Source organism: Poromitra crassiceps (genome assembly GCF_964638095.1).
Source record: "Poromitra crassiceps genome assembly, chromosome: 6".
NCBI classification, from domain to species: domain Eukaryota; kingdom Metazoa; phylum Chordata; class Actinopteri; order Beryciformes; family Melamphaidae; genus Poromitra; species Poromitra crassiceps.
In genome coordinates, this window is record NC_139627.1 from 34,664,869 (window position 1) to 34,687,222 (window position 22,354).

At 46.4% G+C, this 22,354-nt stretch overlaps 1 protein-coding gene across 1 annotated transcript in view; it reads left to right on the plus strand.

Annotated features, from left to right (window-relative positions):
- Positions 1–7,688: 7,688 nt before the first annotated feature.
- fgf14 (fibroblast growth factor 14) overlaps positions 7,689–22,354 on the plus strand; it is a gene marked incomplete at both ends in the record, with an annotated part of 53,655 nt that continues 38,989 nt past the window's right edge. The window contains 3 exons of the mRNA XM_083638202.1: positions 7,689–7,881; positions 18,599–18,709; positions 21,091–21,194. Of these exons, the coding sequence (XP_083494328.1) occupies positions 7,689–7,881; positions 18,599–18,709; positions 21,091–21,194 (408 nt within the window). The remainder of the gene's footprint in view (positions 7,882–18,598; positions 18,710–21,090; positions 21,195–22,354) is intronic.

Here is a 22,354-nt window from a genome sequence, read left to right on the forward strand (position 1 = left end):
ATCATATGGAGAAACTATCACAACAGAGACAGAAAGGCTCAATTGTGGGAGCAGATTGGCTAGACACTTAATATTTCTGGTGAGTGTTGTGCTCTGCCTACCTGTGTTGTTAGCTTGCTAGCTGTCAGCTATCAAGCTCCTACCGCACTGAACTAACGTTAGTTTCAGACTGCTTCCTTGTATATTGTGCGCTGGGATCAGCGTTCCCCAGCGCACTCCCAGCGTTTATCGTCGGAAAAAGACGCTAGGTGGACACAGGCCCTTAATTGTGTCATTCATCTTTATTGATATCACTCCTAGAGGGCTGGATATCACTTCTCCTGTAGGGCTGGATATCACTCCTCCTATAGGGCTGGATATCACTCCTCCTATAGGGCTGGATATCACTCCTCCTATAGGGCTGGATATCACTCCTCCTATTCACCTTATTCACCACGCCCACTTTTTCTCTCTTCCGCGTTCGACGCAAACGTATTTGTTCTTCCGGTTCAGCGCTAGTTGCCTACTGTGGCTAATATTAGCCGCTAGTTAGTTATGTTATATGGCAGTAAAATGCCACTGAATGACCAAATTGATATAACTTTTAACCATTTCGAGTAACACTGTTTCCATACGGATCACCAGCGTTAGTTTGTTGTTTATAACGTGGCTATATTCATAACATTTTCTATCTCGGATGCGTTATTTCGAATCCCACATAGGTTACGCTGGCACAAAACGTGTGGGTTTCAGGACGAAACAGTCTCGAGCCACTAACGTCATCTTTAGAGCACAATATTCCTGGAATGCAAGTTTAACTAAACAGTTACATGTCCTCTGCATTCTACATAAAATTAAGATATTACGGGTTGTTTTATTTTGTATGTTAAATACTTATTGGCCAAGATATGTTAGTTTATGGGGGAGTAATTCTGCCAGTTTAGGAGGGGAGTGTGGGCGGCCATCTTGCCTGCGGGGTTTTTGGCAAGTCTAAAACGTAAATACTATTACGAAATGACGTAATGCGGAAGCGTCCATGTGTGGGCAAAGAATAAGGTGAATAGGGCTGGATATCACTCCTAGAGGGCTGTGTCATTCATCTTTTTTGATATCACTCCTATAGGGCTGGATATCACTCCTATAGGGCTATGTCGTTCATATTTATTGATATCACTCCTAGAGGGCTGGGGATCGCTACTCGATAGCTCTAAGGTATCGACCGAAATAACCCAGCACCAAGTAGTATCGAAAACGTCTCCAGTCAAACGATACCTGGATTCGATCCTCTTTGTACACAGATCTAGAAAAAAAATACTATTTGTATGGTTTTGCTCACAGCCGATGACTGCAAGCGTTCTTCGATTTACTGTAAGGGTATCGAACGAAGTACTCTATTGGCATCGGTATCACTTTAAGAGTACTAGTATTGATACTGGTATTGTAATTGTTTTAACGATACCCAGCCCTACTCACTCTGCTATCTGTGTTAATGCCCTTCTTCCCTTCCGTGTTTTGAAACGCCTTTGTTGTATTTGTTGGCTCATCCAAGTTTATTCGCCACATAACAGATTATTAGAGCTATTATTCAGTAGTAAGCCAATCACGGCTGGCGAGGGCCATGGGGCTCGGTTTCATCATTGACAGTCGTACACAAGTGTGGTCTCTCCAGCCGCTGTAATCAGGTTTTCTTTGGATGTGCAAAAGTCAAAGTAAATGGAAAAAGCCCTCAGCCACAATTTTCACATTACGCATCGATCCATTTGACCTTTCCTCCCCAGAGGAGGGAGAGATGCCCACAAGACCCAATTAAGTCCCTCCATTAACATTATCACCACGGAAACCTGCAATGCAGTCAGACAATCAAGATGTCTTTAGGAGCGCCCCCAACTTATCATGATGACCAGCTCTGACCCCACCACGCACACATGCACGGCACGCACACACACATGCACACACACACACACACACACACACACACACACACACACAGAGAGACACACACACATCTCGCTGCATTCCTTTCTCTCCCATGTGTTCGCTCATAGTGGTTTTAGGCGATGCTCGCATTGAAACCTCCATGGCAGTTGTTTTTGTTAGACGGGTAGTTCAGCAGTGTAATTGTTGATTTTTATTTATTATTTTTGATCCGGGCTATTTGTGAGTGGAGCTCACAGTGTGAAGCCACTCTCTTTCATTAGTGTCTCTGTTGGAGGGTTCCGCACCTCAGGCCCACTCTAATCTTATCCCAGAAGGGCAATGCTCCATCACGCTCACAACAGAGAGACATATTGTAATGTGGCTATATATAGTCTCTGGTGGCATATTTAGTCCACCTAGAGGCCATTATGTGACGTACATTTAAATGAGTTTGTGACACACTGCATGAGATGATGGACCAACCATTAAAAGGTCTGTGAGCAGAAATATCATTTTCATTTCATCGTGTTTGGACTCTAACTAAATCCCTGGAGGAGTGTTTTCCAACTGTTAGCAACAATACATCCACAGATTGCCTCTTAGTTGTCAGTCCCTCAACATATGAACTCATTCCTCCTATGTTGCTTTTCCACCTCCAGTGCCTCACCATGCACACTGACTCTGCACCACGCCCCTCACCCACCTCCAGTGCCTCACCATGCACACTGACTCTGCACCACGCCCCTCACCCACCTCGAGTGCCTCACCATGCACACTGACTCTGCACCACGCCCCTCACCCACCTCCAGTGCCTCACCATGCACACTGACTCTGCACCACGCCCCTCACCCACCTCGAGTGCCTCACCATGCACACTGACTCTGCACCATGCCCCTCACCCACCTCCAGTGCCTCACCATGCACACTGACTCTGCACCACGCCCCTCACCCACCTCTAGTGCCTCACCATGCACACTGACTCTGCACCATGCCCCTCACCCACCTCCAGTGCCTCACCATGCACACTGACTCTGCACCACGCCCCTCACCCACCTCCAGTGCCTCACCATGCACACTGACTCTGCACCATGCCCCTCACCCACCTCCAGTGCCTCACCATGCACACTGACTCTGCACCACGCCCCTCACCCACCTCTAGTGCCTCACCATGCACACTGACTCTGCACCACGCCCCTCACCCACTTCCAGTGCCTCACCATGCACACTGACTCTGCACCACGCCCCTCACCCACCTCCAGTGCCTCACCATGCACACTGACTCTGCACCACGCCCCTCACCCACCTCCAGTGCGGCAGTGCCTCACCATGCACACTGACTCTCCACTAATTGTCATTCCCCTCATATGCTCTTGACTTGAGGCACTCTCCTCTCTCGACTGTCTGATTAGCTTGGATGACTCCTCTAGCAAAACAAATAAGACTCTCATCTCTCTCTCTCTCTCTCTCTCTCTCTCACACACACACACACACACACACACACACACACACTGAGACACAATCATAGTGGATAAAGCAGTCTTGCTAAAGAGCCTGCTCTTGATTGCTTCACTAGATTGACTCGTGATATTTCAGGGCTTTGATGAAACCCCTAAAGCTTTGGGGTAAAAATTGAATAAATGCTAGCGAAGCAAACGCATTACTCCGTCTCAAATTAAATGAGCCCTCTCTATAATTTGATTTCAGCAATTGAAGCTTCTTTTTTCATTGGGTCTGGACTGGAGTCGGGGTCCAGAGAAGTGTGTCCCCCGTCAGGATGGCTGATAAAGGAGCAGAGCCCTGAAGCAAGCTAAGTAATAGCAATAAGCAAAAGCCTTGTTTAGCCTCGTCCCATTGAGTGACATGTGTTGCTCCTCAGCAGCAGGCCATCTCGCTAACCGTAATGTCATTTCCTACCAACACATTGGATTAGAATGTTCTGCGCTGATGAGGCTGCGGCTTCCTGAGTCTTCATCAGATTCTGCGTCACCTCCCAACGCATTTGGGTCATCATGTTTTCCATGGACTGCATTATGTTCACTGGCATTTTGCACTGAGAACCTATTAGTCAGAGGAGACCAGACCAAATTCTTGAATCTAGGTGTAATATTTGTATTCACTCGTGTCTTTTTGGCAGTTTTCGTGATGGCTGTCAATCATATTTGAGTATTTTTCATCCCGTATTACTGCAGGCCTGGTTAAGGGGTGACGAAAAACATTTATCTAGCTGACTTTTCCTTATAACCCCACCTTAAATAATGCCCAAGTGTTGAGAGTTGACAAATGAATTGGAACAGTTTGGGGCGGACTGTCAGTTCACACTAACCATGTTAGCTCCCAGTATAGGCTCTATAAATAGGGCATTAGAAGGCACTGGAAGCAAAGTCCCAGGAAAAGGTGTTGGCTATGGACTTTGGAATGGGTCTGCCATGGACTCTCACACATTATGTAGGAGGAGAAAACACATAGGTATGTGCTCCCTTTTTATTTTACTCCTGCAAAACATGCATTTCAGAGGGTCTCCATTTGCATTTTGACACCATGCACTGTATTCAGGATGATGGCAGAGTAATCTCTTCAAATGGAGCCAGGAGTTATATTTTTGCTCCTCCAGACAGTATGTGCAGGCTTAGCCTACACTGCATTTGCATGTTGTACAGTAGATAAGTCCATGTCTGTTCGGTGTGTAGAAAGACTGTCTGACTGCCCATGCTGTGTTTATGTCCAACCCCATGTTGTGTGACTGAAAAAGTCAAAAGCAGGAGTGCAAAGCCTTGACTGCTCTGCTCTCCTCTCTCCCTTCTGTAGTTCCCTCTCTCCTCTGTTCTCTTTCCTCAGACTGAGCACCTTTATAGGGACTGTATTGAAATGACTGCGGTGTCAGTAAATGTTTGCCTTATTCTTTTCAAACTCTGTCACCAAATTTCTGATTCCAAAAGGTGATTTTCCTGCGCTGATTTTTCATGATCATCTAATGAACAAAATTGACAGCACTATTAGATTGCAATGATAGATATCACAGTTAATTGGGAGAAAAAAGCAACATACAAAGAGAGGAAAAAAATACTTGTTGTACAAAGTAGTGGACAATCACAAATGTTATCCTATTATGGTTGCATAATGTATGATCTGCACTAAGACTGCAGGGCAATATAGCCTACCACATTTGAGAGTATAGGTCCTTTTTTTTAGGTTTTCCTCTGGGCAGCAATTGTAGATTCAAACGCTCCAATTTATCCAATCCTCGCAGCGCTGCTCTGAGAGCTGATGTTGCTGAGGGACCATTGTTGAGCTGACAGTGTCCGCTGCTGGTTGGAGCGCTAACTGCAGCGCCTCCCGCCTCGGAGTCGGCGGAGGCTGCTGAGCCTCGTCATCTGCCCAGTTGTGAGGAGGGGACCTGGACCATAATGCGCTCAGAGTCCGCCCAGTCGGTCAGAGGAAAACGGGTCTTGAACCGCCATTTCACTAGATCTATGGTTTTAATAAGGAGGATTAGAAATGTCCATTGGTATGCATTTAAATACATTTATGAGGTAGACAATGGTTTCATCTTGCCCCCATGCGACGAGCCTGACTCAGCTCGAACAACGCTATCATTTCATTGGCTTGTTATTGTAAATTATTTGAATTCTCGCACTCGTTCTTGCAGTATTAATGCAGGCGATGAATAAGAATGATCTGGTCTAGCTGTGCATTTGTTAGTTTAACTCGTCAGCTGGACAGCCGTACAGCTATCAACAAGTGCGTCGTGTGTGCGGAGGAAAGCACACCAGGGCGATGCAATGTCACATATTCCCTATGAGCCCAGATGTTTAATTACAGCGACAAACAGCAGGTGGCTCTCTTGAGTTTTAATTTCTGTGCTTGTGATTGAGACTTTTATTATATTCGTCCAAAACAAGCAAGCTATCGAATGGCATTATGTGGTGGACTTTCAAGTAATGGCGAAGATGTCAGGGTGACGGCAATATTCAATGTGTTCGGCAGTGAGGAAACAAGGCAGTAATAACAGGCGCTGACCGTGGTGCTGAAACCTCATGGAACAAATCAAAGGGGGCAGCCTGAATCTGAGAGCATGCAATTAAAACAATGTGAAGGTGGCTCTTTACACAGCAGCAGCGCAGCATTTCCCTCACGAATTAAATTATTATAGCCCACTGAGATTTGTAAGCTGTTTTTGCAGTGGCAGTGAGCTGGAAATACAATTTTACAAATGTCATTCTGGCGGGTTAAGTTAGTCTGCATGAGCGCAGCTGTTTAGTAGGCTATTGTTATTATGGTGAATTCCAGTCATTTTTTACAACACAAACAACACTTTCATTTGGCACATAGCAACTGTTTAAGTAACACAATCTGTCCGGGACATTTGGAGCGGCAGCGAGTTGAATCTTATAGGCTACCAGTTAATGGCATCAGCCAAACCCCACTGATCATTCCCCCTAAAGCAAATACGCTTAACTCTGGTGGTCGGGAGGGGGGAGGTTGGACTCTTCAGTCATGCGTATGATAAGGAGGAATGAGTGGTTGGGACTTGTTGATGGGGTTGTTGATCTGGGTATAGACAGCAGAGTGACCACCGATGCCCATCGGGTTTTCTTCCGGCGTGGGAAAATGAATTGTGCGTTATACCAGCGGCGTCCCTTTTTTATTCCCATTACGCGCTGATCGCCATAGGCTACATGTCTTTCCCACACCGTGCAGGGCTTCTTATATGATAATCCCCTTAAATCGAATTGTCTGCAGCTTCGCCGGGCGTTTTAAGTTTATGTATTTGTATGCAGCTTGTCACAGAGAACAGACGTCATCTCCACAGGACTCAGATCAGCTTTGGTTACATTTTTTCTCCCTGGCTCCAATCGCGCACAGTCGCCTCTATTGTGTTTGTCGTTCTGTTTTTCTATAACGAATTGCCGACCGGATTAAGAAGAAAATCGTGTTTTGAAAACGCAATCCGATAGACCGTTTGGACCGGCTGCTTGCTGTTCACGAAACTGGAAAATAACTTTGCCTGCATCAATTTAGAACTTACACTCTAGTTGCTACGGTTGCGTATTTACTTGCTTGCTCTAAATGTGTGACTATTTTAATAAATGCCCACCGCAGCTCCACAGCAGTCCCTGTTGCGGACTGCTTATTGCAAACTTGAGACTTCGCATGAGCTTCGCCTGAGCTGTGCCTGTCGTCGGATGGTGATCGTCGTCGGTAGCGCCTGTGTTCCTGTGTTTGCTTGATTACTGGCGGCGCACACACACATGCACGGCGTGCCCACCGCTACCTAAAGCAACGACTTATGAGAGGAGAAGAAAACCGAAGGCGAAAAGAGGAAGAACGGGATAATCTGATGTGAGTGAGGACGCTGCAGCCAGTTTGGACATTTATGAGGTGATGCTGCTGAAAATGTCACAGACAATGGACAAAACATCAATGTGCAGGTATGAATAAGCATCTGCAATCTCGGTGTGGGTGAGTTTGGCTGTGCTCCTCTTCAACAAGGCTGTGGTTATTGATGCCAATATGGAATTAAATATGAACTGATCTTTTTCCATCATGTCCAAGAATTATTCGAATGATGATGATGACGGCTTGCTGTTTGACATGACAATTATCATGTAGTGTTTGGACAAAAAAAGAAAGCCAACCCATAAGAATAGTATTTGACACTTCACACCACGGAACGGACCGCTTATCCGCCACCATGGGACTGTGACCCGGGCTTCGAGCTCCGAGAGGCGGCTGTTTATGTAGTCTGTGCTCCGTGCGCAGACTGGACTTGAACAGTTGTGAGATTTTGAGCCATGGCTGCTGCTATCGCAAGTGGCCTGATCAGACAGAAGAGACAGGCACGGGAGCAGCACGTAGACCGGCCCCAGCCCAACCGGCGGAGGAAGAGTCCCACCAAGAACAAGGGGCTCTGCAATGGGAACCTAGTCGACATCTTCTCCAAAGTGCGCATCTTCGGCCTCAGGAAGCGGCGACTACGGAGACAAGGTGTGGGGAACTTTGGTGTGCAAGGTGCCTGCTGTGTGGGCGTGGGGTGCTGCGTGTGCCTATTCAGTGTAAACATGTGCATGCAACCACTGGTTGATAGCGCTAATTAGGCATGTCACCGACATAATTGCGCTACCATGCGTGTTGGAAGCAGACGAGATAATGACATAAAGAATTATAATGTAGCATATTAGTCATTGCGTGCCAAGCACCCGCGTAATTGGTTAATTTTAGTGGGAGAAAGCATGCTGCTGTGTATTGACCAGTCAGCCACCCGGCTGTGTGGTTGGGGGCGGGAGAATAACAAACCTGCCTCTGATTTACATCATGCAATCTCAGACAGGCTATAGCTGACAGGCTCCAGACGAGTTGTGCCTATAATGGTTTGGGCAGGTTTACCGAGCTGTCACCTTGGCGTTGCTGGAAAGGCCCCGATAGTTATGAAGCACTACACGAATTGCTGAACCCGAGCACATCACCAGAGCTACAAATGAAACTCATTTATATGCTAGCAAAAAGGTCAATTTCTCCCCCGGATTGGAGGGTACGCCTTTCAAACATAATAATTTTTCGCATAATTTTACGAATTCATGCATAGGCCAATGGCCTTTTATTCCTCTTGCTGATATTCGCCCCACTTATGGAAATGTCATGAACATTAGCCTACTGTAGCTCTAATGTGTCAACCATTATTTCACTAAATCAAAAAAGAAAAACGAGAGCATTTTTTTGGTTTTTAATGAATGAATTTATACAAGGAAGACAGTACTCCAACTATCTTCCATCCCAGCTGAGATTTGAATGAATTTTCCACTTGCAATCATCAGGTGTTAAACCTGTTGTATTAGACATGCTATCTCCAAATTATAGCATAGATCCCTTAGCATGCACAATTTATACCAAATTCAGATGCAATTGTTATAGCAAAGCACTGGAAAAGTGTTTAGTCATGAAGTAAGCCATTTTGGAAGTAAGCCCCCCCCCCACACACACATACACACACACACACACACACACACACACACACACACACACACACACACACACACACACACACACACACACACACACTTTTTTTTATTAATGTGAAAATTAAAATTGGACGATAGGCTACAAGAGTTAAATAGAAATTCGCACTTCACTAGCCCTTAGTAATCACACAGATTAAATGGCTTTGATAGCCTATAACAGGATCTGTCTACAGCACAGCACATAGAGGACACATCTGGACATGGGTCAAGGTGCATGCCAGGCTGTCCTACTGGCTTCTGCTTCTACTACACTGTGTGTAAGAGTCTGTCGTGTGTGTGTGTGTGTGTGTGTGTGTGTGTGTGTGTGTGTGTGTGTGTGTGTGTGTGTGTGTGTGTGTGTGTGTGTGTGTGTGTGTGCGAGTGCGTGCGTGCGTGCGTGCGCAGATGCATATTATTGCATGTCTGCCTCTTCCACTTGAGAATTAACTTGCAGCGTATTTGGCTGCGTTTTTGTCCAATAGCCCTGCAGATCAGAGATGTGGACAGAAGCTGCTGTCATTTAGGGAGGGAATTAATGCCTGGCCATGCCAGTAGATGGGCCGGGGACTGATAAAACCATAATGGGCTCTGCAAAGTGGCCTCTCTGGTATTATATATGGTGTATAGCACCTGTCATGGTGTGAACAAGGGGGATCTGGCACAAATAAATCTGGGAGTGAGAGATACGGATGCCAAGTTAACCCGCAGTGACGATACCCCTGAAACACCTTGAAAACAACATAGCTACCACGGCCATTTTACTAGAGCAAGCCAGCCTCCAGCCTGAGAAGAATGATGAGGTTCCACATTGGACATGAGAAGGAGCTCCCCAAAGCATGACCCTTCTGTCTGGAAGATAAGAAACAGTAACGGCGAAAGGAAACAGAAGAGGTCTGAAAGCTGGTTTCTATTTGATGGAACTTGAATGAGAACACAGGGCAAACACTCTGTTTCTCCCCCGCTTTCATTTGTGTTATTTGTGATTTGAGGCGTAATGGGACTTCATTCATTTCCACCTCATGAGAATTGGGGAAATCTTTACCAAGCAATATCAGACCATTGAATTCAGGGCGCAGGAGGGGGCTGCTTGGAAAATATCACCCATATCACTGTAGCTCTCTCTCTCTCTCTCTCTCTCTCTCTCTCTCCTCTCTCTCTCTCTCTCTCTCTCTCTCCTCTCTCTCTCTCTCTCAGTCACTGTATCACAAGCATGGCAGCTAAGGAAGACTAATGGCTTGTTTGGTGTGCTTAATTCAATAGTGGCCCCCAGAAGGACATTTTGAGTGAATAAAGCCGAGTGCACCACCGATCATATGTGGTGTGATAACACAGGCAGATGCCACAGTTGTCTTCATTTCAGACTCCCAGGTGAAAACATATTGGATTTCCCCCTGAGAGCATGGGAGGAAGCCTGCAGAGAACATAGCTTTCTTACCTGCCATGAGATATTTAAGACAAATTCCCTCTGATATCTCTCTCCATGCATTGTTTGGAATTTACTCTTAGCACAAATATTTCCTTTGCTTTGAGCATTGATCTTCCTCCAAGGCCTGGTATTGCTGTGCGGTATATTGACTAACATTTACATATGACATAAAGTGCGATTCTTAGAACATTTGGTCAAATGTAAGCATGCCTCTCAACAGAGAATACTCTCACCTCCATTTTATATCAAATTTGATTTTAATGAAATGTTATTGTTGTTATTATGCCTAGTTTAAAGACGAGAATAATAATGTTTGAAAAGGCTCAGTGCAGCTGTTCTGTCTAGACTCAGTACCATACTAGCCATCCATCAATGCAATGACACTAGGATCAAGCTTAGTGTGAGCACTTCTCAAAAATGCAAAGCCTTTTTTTATTGAGATTATGCTGAATTAATAATGACATTCAAAATCAATGCAAAATGCTGCAAACTGCCCTACATTGAGTTATAGAGCATATAATACAGTAGATGTGGTTTCTTGTCCTTATCCTTCATCGAAAATGCTTGAAATGCTCTGTTTTCATCTAGCGTATCAACTTTTGCAAATTTGTAATTGCCCATGCATTTTGATTGCAGATGGGGAGCCAGTGAACAGACAAATTTTCAAGGATGAGATATGAAAGAGTTGTAAATCCTATTACACTTCACCCAGTACATCCAGCTGTGGCTCACCCATAATCTCACTGCTCTGGCTCTCATTAGCCGGCTAGACGCTTACATAGATCGGCTCGTTAGATTATCTTACATGAACGCAGAAACCCATTTGAATGTGAATATTTTCCTTTTCAAGGGGCAGTTTATTCAATAGTATGTTGACGGGACACAGTGAAACAGCAGTGCTTCATCTGAACTGTCCGTATCGGACGCAATGTTGTTGATGTGACAGGAGTTGTTGTTGATAGAAGAGAAAGTGGCGGCAGCAGCTTTCCTTGACAACAGAGGGAGGCCAAGGCAACACAGAGGGAGGCCAAGGCAACACAGAGGGAGGCCAAGGCAACACAGAGGGAGGCTGAGGCAACACAGAGGGAGGCTGAGGCAACACAGAGGGAGGCCAAGGCAACACAGAGGGAGGCCAAGGCAACACAGAGGGAGGCTGAGGCAACACAGAGGGAGGCCAAGGCAACACAGAGGGAGGCCAAGGCAACACAGAGGGAGGCCAAGGCAACACAGAGAGAGGCCAAGGCAACACAGAGGGAGGCCAAGGCAACAAGGCAACACAGAGGGAGGCCGAGGCAACAAGGCAACACAGAGGGAGGCCAAGGCAACAAGGCAACACAGAGGGAGGCCAAGGCAACAAGGCAACACAGAGGGAGGCCAAGGCAACACAGAGTGAGGCCGAGGCAACACAGAGGGAGGCCAAGGCAACACAGAGGGAGGCTGAGGCAACAAGGCAACACAGAGGGAGGCCGAGGCAACACAGAGGGAGGCCAAGGCAACACAGAGGGAGGCCAACGCAACACAGAGGGAGGCTGATGCAACACAGAGGGAGGCCAAGGCAACACAGAGGGAGGCCAAGGCAACACAGAGGGAGGCCGAGGCAACACAGAGGGAGGCTGAGGCAACACAGAGGGAGGCTGAGGCAACACAGAGGGAGGCCAAGGCAAGACAGAGGGAGGCCGAGGCAACACAGAGGGAGGCCAAGGCAACACAGAGGGAGGCCGAGGCAACACAGAGGGAGGCCAAGGCAACACAGAGGGAGGCTGAGGCAACACAGAGGGAGGCCGAGGCAACACAGAGGGAGGCTGAGGCAACAAGGCAACACAGAGGGAGGCTGAGGCAACACAGAGGGAGGCTGAGGCAACACAGAGGGAGGCCAAGGCAACACAGAGGGAGGCTGAGGCAACAAGGCAACACAGAGGGAGGCTGAGGCAACACAGAGGGAGGCCGAGGCAACACAGAGGGAGGCAGAGGCAACAAGGCAACACAGAGGGAGGCTGAGGCAACAAGGCAACACAGAGGGAGGCTGAGGCAACAAGGCAACACAGAGGGAGGCTGAGGCAACACAGAGGGAGGCCGAGGCAACACAGAGGGAGGCAGAGGCAACACAGAGGGAGGCTGAGGCAACACAGAGGGAGGCCAAGGCAACACAGAGGGAGGCCAAGGCAACACAGAGGGAGGCCAAGGCAACACAGAGGGAGGCTGAGGCAACAAGGCAACACAGAGGGAGGCTGAGGCAACACAGAGGGAGGCCAAGGCAACACAGAGGGAGGCTGAGGCAACAATGCAACACAGAGGGAGGCTGAGGCAACACAGAGGGAGGCCAAGGCAACACAGAGGGAGGCAGAGGCAACACAGAGGGAGGCTGAGGCAACACAGAGGGAGGCCAAGGCAACACAGAGGGAGGCTGAGGCAACAAGGCAACACAGAGGGAGGCTGAGGCAACAAGGCAACACAGAGGGAGGCCAAGGCAACACAGAGGGAGGCCGAGGCAACACAGAGGGAGGCCAAGGCAACACAGAGGGAGGCCAAGGCAACACAGAGGGAGGCCGAGGCAACAAGGCAACACAGAGGGAGGCTGAGGCAACACAGAGGGAGGCCAAGGCAACACAGAGGGAGGCCGAGGCAACACAGAGGGAGGCTGAGGCAACACAGAGGGAGGCCAAGGCAACACAGAGGGAGGCTGAGGCAACAAGGCAACACAGAGGGAGGCTGAGGCAACAAGGCAACACAGAGGGAGGCTGAGGCAACACAGAGGGAGGCCAAGGCAACACAGAGGGAGGCCAAGGCAACAGAGGGGTTTTTCCTATGCAGGCTGGAAAAGCCCTTCTCTTATTCCAGAAACATCCAAAGTGGGTCAGGAAGAGAAGGGCTGACGGCAGTCTACAACTGCAGCTGCTGTGTGTGTGTGTGTGTGTGTTTGTGTGTGTGTGTGCGTGCATGCGTGCGTGCGTGTGCGTGCGTGCGTGCGTGCGTGTGCACGCATGTGTGTTTGTGTGTGTGTGTGTGTGTGCGTGCATGTGTGCCTGTGTGTGTGTGTGTGTGTGTGTGCACACGTGTGTGTGTGTGTGTGTGTGTGTGTGTGTGTGTGTGTGTGTGTGTGTGTGTGCATGCATGGTGCGTGTATGTGTGCATACACGCATGTGTGCACGCATGTGTGTGTGTGTGTGCACACGCATGTGTGCGTGTGTGTGTACATAATTCTCTGTGCACAATTTGTACAGAATTCAACATGCGTCTTTGCAAGTATACTGCAATAGCCGCCTTTGCAATGAAAAAGTGTTGGTTTTAGGGAAAAAAAGAGAGAAAGAGAAGACAGGAGAGTAAAGGAGACAGGCAGGAGAGAAGGAGGAGTAAAGGAGACAGGCAGGAGAGAAGGAGGGAGTGAGGGAGGCCACTTTGACAGAAAATTGAATTGAATTGATATGCAGAGAGAGGGCTATTATGCAGAGAGGGCTTCTGCTACTGGAGAGAATGACACCATTTGAGCTCTTCTGAATCTGATGCTTGTTTTTTTTTAAGGAAAGCCCCTGCTGCTGCCAAATCACCACTCTGTTTCCCTAGAGACCAGAAAGCGGCGTGTAGAGACCTACCTCTGTAGAGACCTACTACCTCTATTGCAAAAGCCAATATCATGGCACTGGGAAAGTCCAGCTGACGTAAACAGAGAGGTGGACACTCCATTAGCGCGAAGCAGCACTTTGGTTTTAGTGTCTAGCTCTATTTTAGAGAGGGACAAGGAGAGATAAACACACACAGAGCAGGACAATGAGTGCATATGAGTCAAGGACCTTCTTGACTGGGAGGCTGTCCACAGAGGCTGTCCACAGAGAGATTCTTTTTGAAGCAGTGGTGGAGTGCATGCACCGTATCCAACCCCTCACTGCTAGTCTGACAGCACTGAAAACGCTGTGTCATTCTAAGACACTGCTATAGTCTGACAGCACTGAAAACACTGTGTCATTCTAAGAGCCCTTCTTGGGGAGGAATAAATAGGAAAATACCCTATACTTGGAGGGAGCAGGAAGGAATTTTAAATTATTGTTGTTTTGTACAAGAGAAAAATTTGAAAAACCATCTCAAACCGATACAGAGCATTCATCCGATAATCGAGAATAAGCTTGACCTTCAGCACAGCGTAGGGGTGCACCCATTGGTGTCCAGCACATACAGTATGAATTAGAAAAATCCATTAGTGAAACATCTCACTGTAACCTATGTAGCAGAACACGGGAACGGTCCAACGTTAAACTGGCAGTCATAAATAATTCAGTGAGTATTGGAGGAGGACATGATTGCATTATGGACAAATTCATTCGGACACCACTTAGAATAGGATTATACGTCTGCTGCCATATTATTATAGTCGTATTATCTCGTATGCTGTGCAATTGCCTTATATCTTTTCCATGACTTGATTCTCTTTCACCAAATTCGCTAAAAGATTGCCGATTCCAGCTCACTCCGGCTGCAGCCCAGAAGTATGGGAGCTCTAAACTAGAGGGGGAATCCGTGTGTGTGAGATATATACAGGCCGGCTTCCCCAGGGAACGTAGCCAGTCACATGATTTATAGCATGACAGAGGAGCCAAGTTCACCTTCACGTAAACACACACGCTCTCTCACACACACACACAGACACACACACACACACACGCGCACACGCGCGCGCGCACGTACACACACGCTGCTTCTGTTTTAATTATTACAGATAGCCCCCCTCTGAACTGTCTTGGAAATCAATCTCCCTCCCACAGATTGCTTAAATGCTGCTGATCAAAGTCATTAATTGATCGGAGGGTAGCAGTGTGTGCTCGCAAGTGTACTTGCTCAAGGGGATTGTGCACTGATTAAAAATCATTGTGAAAATGCGTGTCTCCCTCTAACTGGACCGATGGGTAACATGGGCGTGGTCATTCGAGATGCACCGATATGAAGATTTTGGCCAATGCGATAACCAATATTAAATTGGTGTTACGGCCAATATTTACCGATGTCGATTGTCGATTGATGTTGATTTGTATAAAACCAAGTTTCTATGATGATCAAAGTTTGTACATACTGAAAAACACGTACATTAATTGTGTGAATTTGAAAAAGTAATGTCTTTCTTTATTCCCAAAACATTTGGAAAAGCCCATAAATCATAAATTGGCATTGTTTTCTCTCAATAGGAAAATTCTGGCCAATATGATATCCGATATTAACATTGCTGTTATTTTGCTCATCAAACCAATACCAATATATTAAATAATTACTAACATCGGCCGATACCGATATGATTAGCGATATATTGTGCATCCCTAGTGGTCATGTGGTTATGAATCTGGGAACCCATCGGTGAAACAAAACAAAAAACAAAAAATTCTCTAACCTCTGGGGGCAGCAGCCCCGTTTCAATGTGGTGCAACAAGAACTCAAGAGGCGCGGTCGGCAGCGGAAGAAAATCCCTTTCCCCTCCCTGCATGCTCTGCCATTGGCTCCAACTGACCGGCTCTGCTCATTAATGCGTCACTATGAAACAACAATAACTCTAACTCTAACTCATTGCTAGTAGCAAGTAGCAACTTGCTATACGCTGAAAATGGTAAGTGTTGACTACACACCTGTCACGTTCACTTCATTTTGATCAGGTAAAGCGCAGCATGCGTGCAAGCGCTGTTACACCCCTTCTGACGGAGCCTGCCGACAGATTTTCGATGCAAGTCGAAAGTCTGTCTCGAGAGATGATGTGGTTATAGGTTGTGGACGTGGATGTTTATATATCGTATGTGCTTAAAATGTAGCCACATCAGTTTGTAGGGTATCCTACTGCAGCGACTGGCAGGAGGAGGGAGGGTGAGGGTGTGGTGAGAAAAGCAGTGGTCCATTTGCATTCCTGGCTTTTCCTCCACCCTGCTAGATTCTCCACCCTGCTAGATTCTCCACCCTGCTAGATCCTCCACCCTGCTAGATTCTCCACCCTGCTAGATCCTCCACCCTGCTAGATCCTCCACCCTGCTAGATCCTCCACCCTGCTAGCCTTGAGAAGCCTCTCCTTGATGTGTCAGCCTCATCATGCTATCCCTTCACAGGCTTCCAGGGCACTGGGCCAGGCCAGAATGAACACACTCACTCCAGCAACACTGATTCTACTTTCACACATGCACAGGCTGCAGCTTGTGCTGGTGCGTGATAGAGCTAGAAAACTGGCAGGACCATAAAATGTTTGCATTTTTTCCCTAATTACAGATGAAAGGACCCATTTTGTTCATTACTTTGTAAGCCAGCTACTGCTGCTGAAAGATATTGAGAAACAATCTAATTGCTACTATTTGGCAGAATATTGCAATTGTGATTTAAACTGCGATTCAAATTGTCACTATCAGTTTTTCTTCGCATAATTTACTTTTTTTGATCTATAATGGACCAAAGATTACCTGGAACACATTGTTCAGAAATCCATTTTGGATGTTCCTTACTCTCTCTTGAGAAATGAATTGCAGGGGCTCATCTGGACACACAGTAAAGCTTAGTCCTCCCTGCACGATTCCCCCCACCTTTTCTGTCTGCCAATAAGTTGATAGGACAATCAAATAAAGGCAAAATCCCCCCCCTCCCATTTTTTTTATATAATAATGAATGTAGCCCCTGCAATTTTTCCCCCAATTAATTGTTCAGCTCTAGTGTGTGTCCGTCAGATGAAGATAACGATCAACATAAAAAAAAGAGAAAGTATGATGTCTTCTTCTCAGCGATTGGCTGCAACAGTTGTGACTGGGCTGAGCAGAGCAGCATGGTTATTAACAAGAGAGATACTGTCAGCGTCTTGTCAGCCTGCTCCACAGCCTCGCATGTGGCAGTCACACTTTGCTCCAGCCACCTTGTCATTATGTCCTGGCGGGGCTGCTGAATGCCGTGATCGTCTCCTTGCAGCAGCAGAAAGACCTGTTCTCCTCGTTTCAGGCAGCACTGGAAGCTCTCAGAGCTTCGTAATGCCGCCACCCGACAGAAGCGTTTCTGAGGAGACCGCCTTGAGCCATACACACAGAGAGAGAGAGAAAACAGCCACAGCCTGTGTGCCCTCAGCAAGACCTCCTGAGCTCTGCTGTGTGGCCCAGTGCTCTGGCTGCTGGTTGGGGCTCAGGTGAAGGTGATTGTTCACCTCCTCGGGGCTTTCTTGGAATGAGATCTGCTGTGATGGCTGTCACTGATAAAGCTATTGTTGATGGTATATGACCCTAGAGGTTATACACACATGCATTCAACCCCCCCCCCCCTCATTGATAGAATGCGTTCCCTAGCACCTAACCTTAACCATCACAACTAAATGCCAGCCTAACCCTAACCTAACCCCAATTCTAACCTAACCCTTAAAGCCAAGTCTTAAGAGCCCGTTGAAGGTGTGTGAGAAAGTGAGGACTGACCAAAATGTCTTTACTTCCCAGGTATAAAACTCAAATTGGTTCTCACTAAGTCAGCTGTACAGGAAAACACACACACACACACACACACACACACACACACACACACACACACACACACACACACACACACACACACACACACACACACACAAATAAATACTTTCTGTGTTTTATTCTTTCACACTTTTACATTGTTAGACATTTTCATATTCACTTTTCCCCCATGTCAGTTGCAATTTTACAAATTGCAGACTAAATTACGACAAGACTTGTTACGGTTCAGTGGGCCTGGGCATTTCTACCACAGTGGTGATTTATTTAGATTCTGTCTCTAGCTAATTCCCCTAGTGGCTCTGCTGGAAGGCACAGGGCCCAGTAGCCGTTACATCTAACTGAGGACCCAGAGAGGGTGCTATTGGGTTCATTATGGCAGCCAGGCAGCCACAGATTAATTCTGCTGCCTATAATTGGATGTCCTATCTCTGAACAGGGCAGGGCTTATGTGCACTGAATTTTGGCTGCGGGATTTGCCTGTGAAAATACACTGGGGTCATAAAGTATTGAAAAAAACTTCTGCACAGTCTTTTATGGTGTCTTGCTGTTAAGAGCCTCAGAAAACAACATACGATATCCTTGGTACAGTATATTAAAGCAGTAGCTATTGATTTGTTGATATTGCACAGGCTAATTTGGTTCACAGCAGCAGTCCTTATAACGTCTTGTTTTTTGTTTTGTTTTTCATTGTTCTATTTTGAAAATCTGTTATTCTGCGATGGTCGTTCAGCCCCCCTTTTGGCATAATTTGCTAATCCATAACCCCCCCATTTCTTTTTCCCTCTCTCTCTCTCTCTCTCTCTCTCTCTCTTTCTCTCCTGCAGATCCCCAGCTCAAGGGTATAGTGACCAGGTTATATTGCAGGCAGGGATACTACTTGCAAATGAACCCCGATGGCTCTCTTGATGGGACCAAGGATGACAGCAGTAATTCCTGTGAGTATCCCATCAGTAGCTGTGTTTCCATTACAGTTTTTCACAAAATAATTGCGATATTTCTACAACTTCGACAATGTACAATTGCAACTTGTAGGCGTTTCCATTGAAGTTGAGTTTGGTCTGAAGGCACGCACACCTGAACGCAATTCCCGTTACCAGCAGCTGCCACAGTGATTACGCACAGGGATCTGCCCCATATCCCATCCCCTGCATGCTCAAATCCAACCAATGGTCAATGCAAATCACAACATGAAGTTACAACGCATATAGCCTAAACGAGCCTGATTATAAATTCAAAAGAAAATGAGTAGCAACATGTTGCTGGCTGCGGTGAATGCAGTGAGCGCGACAGACAGAGGAAAAAAGGTAGCCTAATACAACTGGTCCGATTTAGAGATGGAGGGGGGAAAAGGCTGATTTGGTGCAATAATAGTGTATTATAATTATAACATTTTACCTGAAACGTGTGTAATGTATTACTCACAGTCACTGTATTCACTTCAGTCAGCAGCACCGCACCGGTGTGTGCTTTTCATCCCCTCATCTCGCCGCTGTGCCAAATGCGCGCACACAGGCAGCCTGTCACCATGGACCGATTTCTGCCATTAAACATGATCTATTTTCCCCGGCTCCGCTTTTGCACAACACTCGTCTTTCTGCTAGGTAGCGTTGCTTCAAAGTTTTCCACTTGCTGCGGAGGTTTTGCCACGGCTTATCGAACCCTTTCTCCCTCATTTTCCGCTCCTTTTCCAAAGGAGAAGATGGGTCACATGACGTGCAAATACGGAAAATGTGTTTCCATTACACTTTTGCGATAAACTGCTATATCGACACGTCTGAAAAACCACCTCATGAGAGCGCACAAACTTTTTGCGATATTTGGGAGGTTTTTCGAAATGTACGTGTTTCCATTACCCAATTTCTATTGCAATATTTAGATTTTGCGCATTTCTGAGGGTAATGGAAACACGACTAGTGTCTCTTAGCCTCCTGGATTCAACGTGTGACAGCTGTGTACACACACGCACGCGCACGCACACGCACACACACACACACACACACACACACACACACACACACACACACACACACACACACACACACACACTTCATAAAACATCAGTGTGCACAATGAAATGGAGCTCATTGTTGCATCAATATTCTGAAAACACAGTCACAAAGTTGAAATATTTCGGTGAACAGGCACACCTGTCCACTCTCACATTATTCTGGAGCTTTTGGGGCAGCCTGTCGTCTTAAATGACAGCTACAGGATGCATGCAGATCTGTCCTTTTCTCTGAGAGGGAAAGTGGACCAGGAAACAGTAGGCTTAATGGGGAGGAAAGGGTATTATTAGCTTGTTCTGGCACTGCTCCCCCTAGTGCTTCAGGCTAGCTGGTTAATTTGATTTCAGCGCTCGGTGCCAGCGCTAGCTTGACACTCTACACTGTGTCCGTTTCTCATGTCACCACGAGGAAACATGGCACATGTCACATCCGATAGGCTGATTAAAAGAGGTATTGGATCACTGCAATGCACAATGCAATTATTGTCTAATGATTATCTAACATCAAACATAGTTTAAAAATGTAACTCTGATACATTATAACTGGTACATGCACCATCAAGTGCAGGCTTTGGCTGTTGCACACTAAATGTTACTATTCACAACCCACTGCCACCAAAAACAATGGTCACACAGTGGTTCTGTCATCCTTCACCGGGGCTCCAAACCTGCCAATACCACTTACCTGTGATGTCACAAGAGACTTACCTGTGATGTCAGAATAGTACATTACAGTGCATTTAAGTCTGCCATACAGGCACACTTACTGTCACAGGCAGGGCGGCCATGTTATTTCTCACCACAACAAACAATAGCCATTACCTAACAGGCCCAAGCAGTCTGCTACAACAACAAAGGGCCTATTAAATCTGCCACGCACCAGTGGTGGCCCCAATTCCAGCTACTTGCCAGGTAGCTCAGGGTGGTCCGGGCTATGCTAGGCTAGTCACACTCACCAGCACCATGAGACAATCCATCTCCAGAGACGACCTAAACACACCAGCTAGCTATCGTGTTATCTGTGCTTTGTGAGGCGTTCATGATAGGCAGCTTGCATTTGGATGTTGAATTGCACCATAATGCACCCCCCTCCCTTCCAGTGTATTTAATGTGCACTTAATGGTTAGTTCTCTGTATGATGATTTGTTTGGTGTGTGTGTGTGTGCCTGTGTGCATGCATGTGTGTGTGTGTGTGTGTGTGTGTGTGTGTGTGTGTGTGTGTGTGTGTGTGTGTGTGTGTGTGTGTGTGTGTGTGTGTGTGTGTGTGTGTGTGTGTGTGTGTGTGCGTGTGCGTGCGTGCGTGCTTTCCAGCTTTGTTCAACCTTATTCCTGTGGGCCTCCGAGTTGTCGCCATTCAGTCCGTGAAGACAGGGTTATACATCGCCATGAACGGGGAGGGCCATCTGTACACATCAGTAAGCATTCTATTCTATTCTATTCTATTCTATTCTATTCGTTTCTATTCTATTCTATTCGTTTCTATTCTATTCTATTCTATTCTATTCTATTCTAAGAGTAAACATATCAAAGCATGTTTTGTAAAATACAGTGGCAGCCATCTTCAGTTGGTGCTGCCAGCCCAAGGCCTTTCGGGTGCCAGCTGGCTGCCATACCAAAGTACTGAACTTTAACTTTGTTACACCATAAGGGGCATTTCTTAGAGAAACTAATGATATATATACAGTTTATTAAGAGGTTGAATTGGTTTAAGTTATGTTATGTTATGTTAAGTTTAACAGTTTAACGGACGGCACAGTGGCTCAGTGGATAGCGCTGCTGCCTGCCTCACAGCAACAGTGGTCCTGGGTTCAAACCCCGGTCTGTCCCAGGTCTTTTCTGTGTGGAGTTTGCATGTTCTCGCCGTGTTTGTGTGGGTTTCCTCCCACCATCAAATACATGTATGTTAGGGTTAATACTCCTGTCAGTGTGTGTCAGCCACTGGCAATTCTAACTGGAGTTCCAAGGGACAGCAGTTGAAAATTAGCCGTCTGGCTAACACTGCCGCATTTACAGTAATGTTCATGTGCATTGTCCCTCAAATACATAAATCAAATTAAGTATATTAAGTTAACTTTCTGTTTTATCTTTAGTTTAATCTGCCAAGGATCAATGTAATCTGCCAAGTCAATGTAATGATTTCAATGTTTCCATCTGCACTAAACCTACAGTATTGCTAGATATTACCATGCATGCATTAACATGCAATAAATCCATCCCATATTAATATCATATTTCAGTTTGAATACCTAAGGGAGAGTGTAGACTTATCTAGCGTTAAATGTTAATGGAGCAGTGAGCAGGCCTCAGATATTTAACACAATTGCTATGACATAATTGCATTTCAGTGAATGTTAGCAACCCCATTACAGCAGAAATTCATGCATATAGATTTCCATTTATCGGGTAATATGCCCCCAGAGTTGGATGTTTTCATTCCATAAGAAAAAACTAATTTACATCAGGTGAATACACCATGAAGAACAACAGGTGAATACACCAGGAAGAACACATGATTTCTCTCTCTCTCATGTGAATTGTTTCCATGCCATAACCAACAACCACCATATTAGCAAGT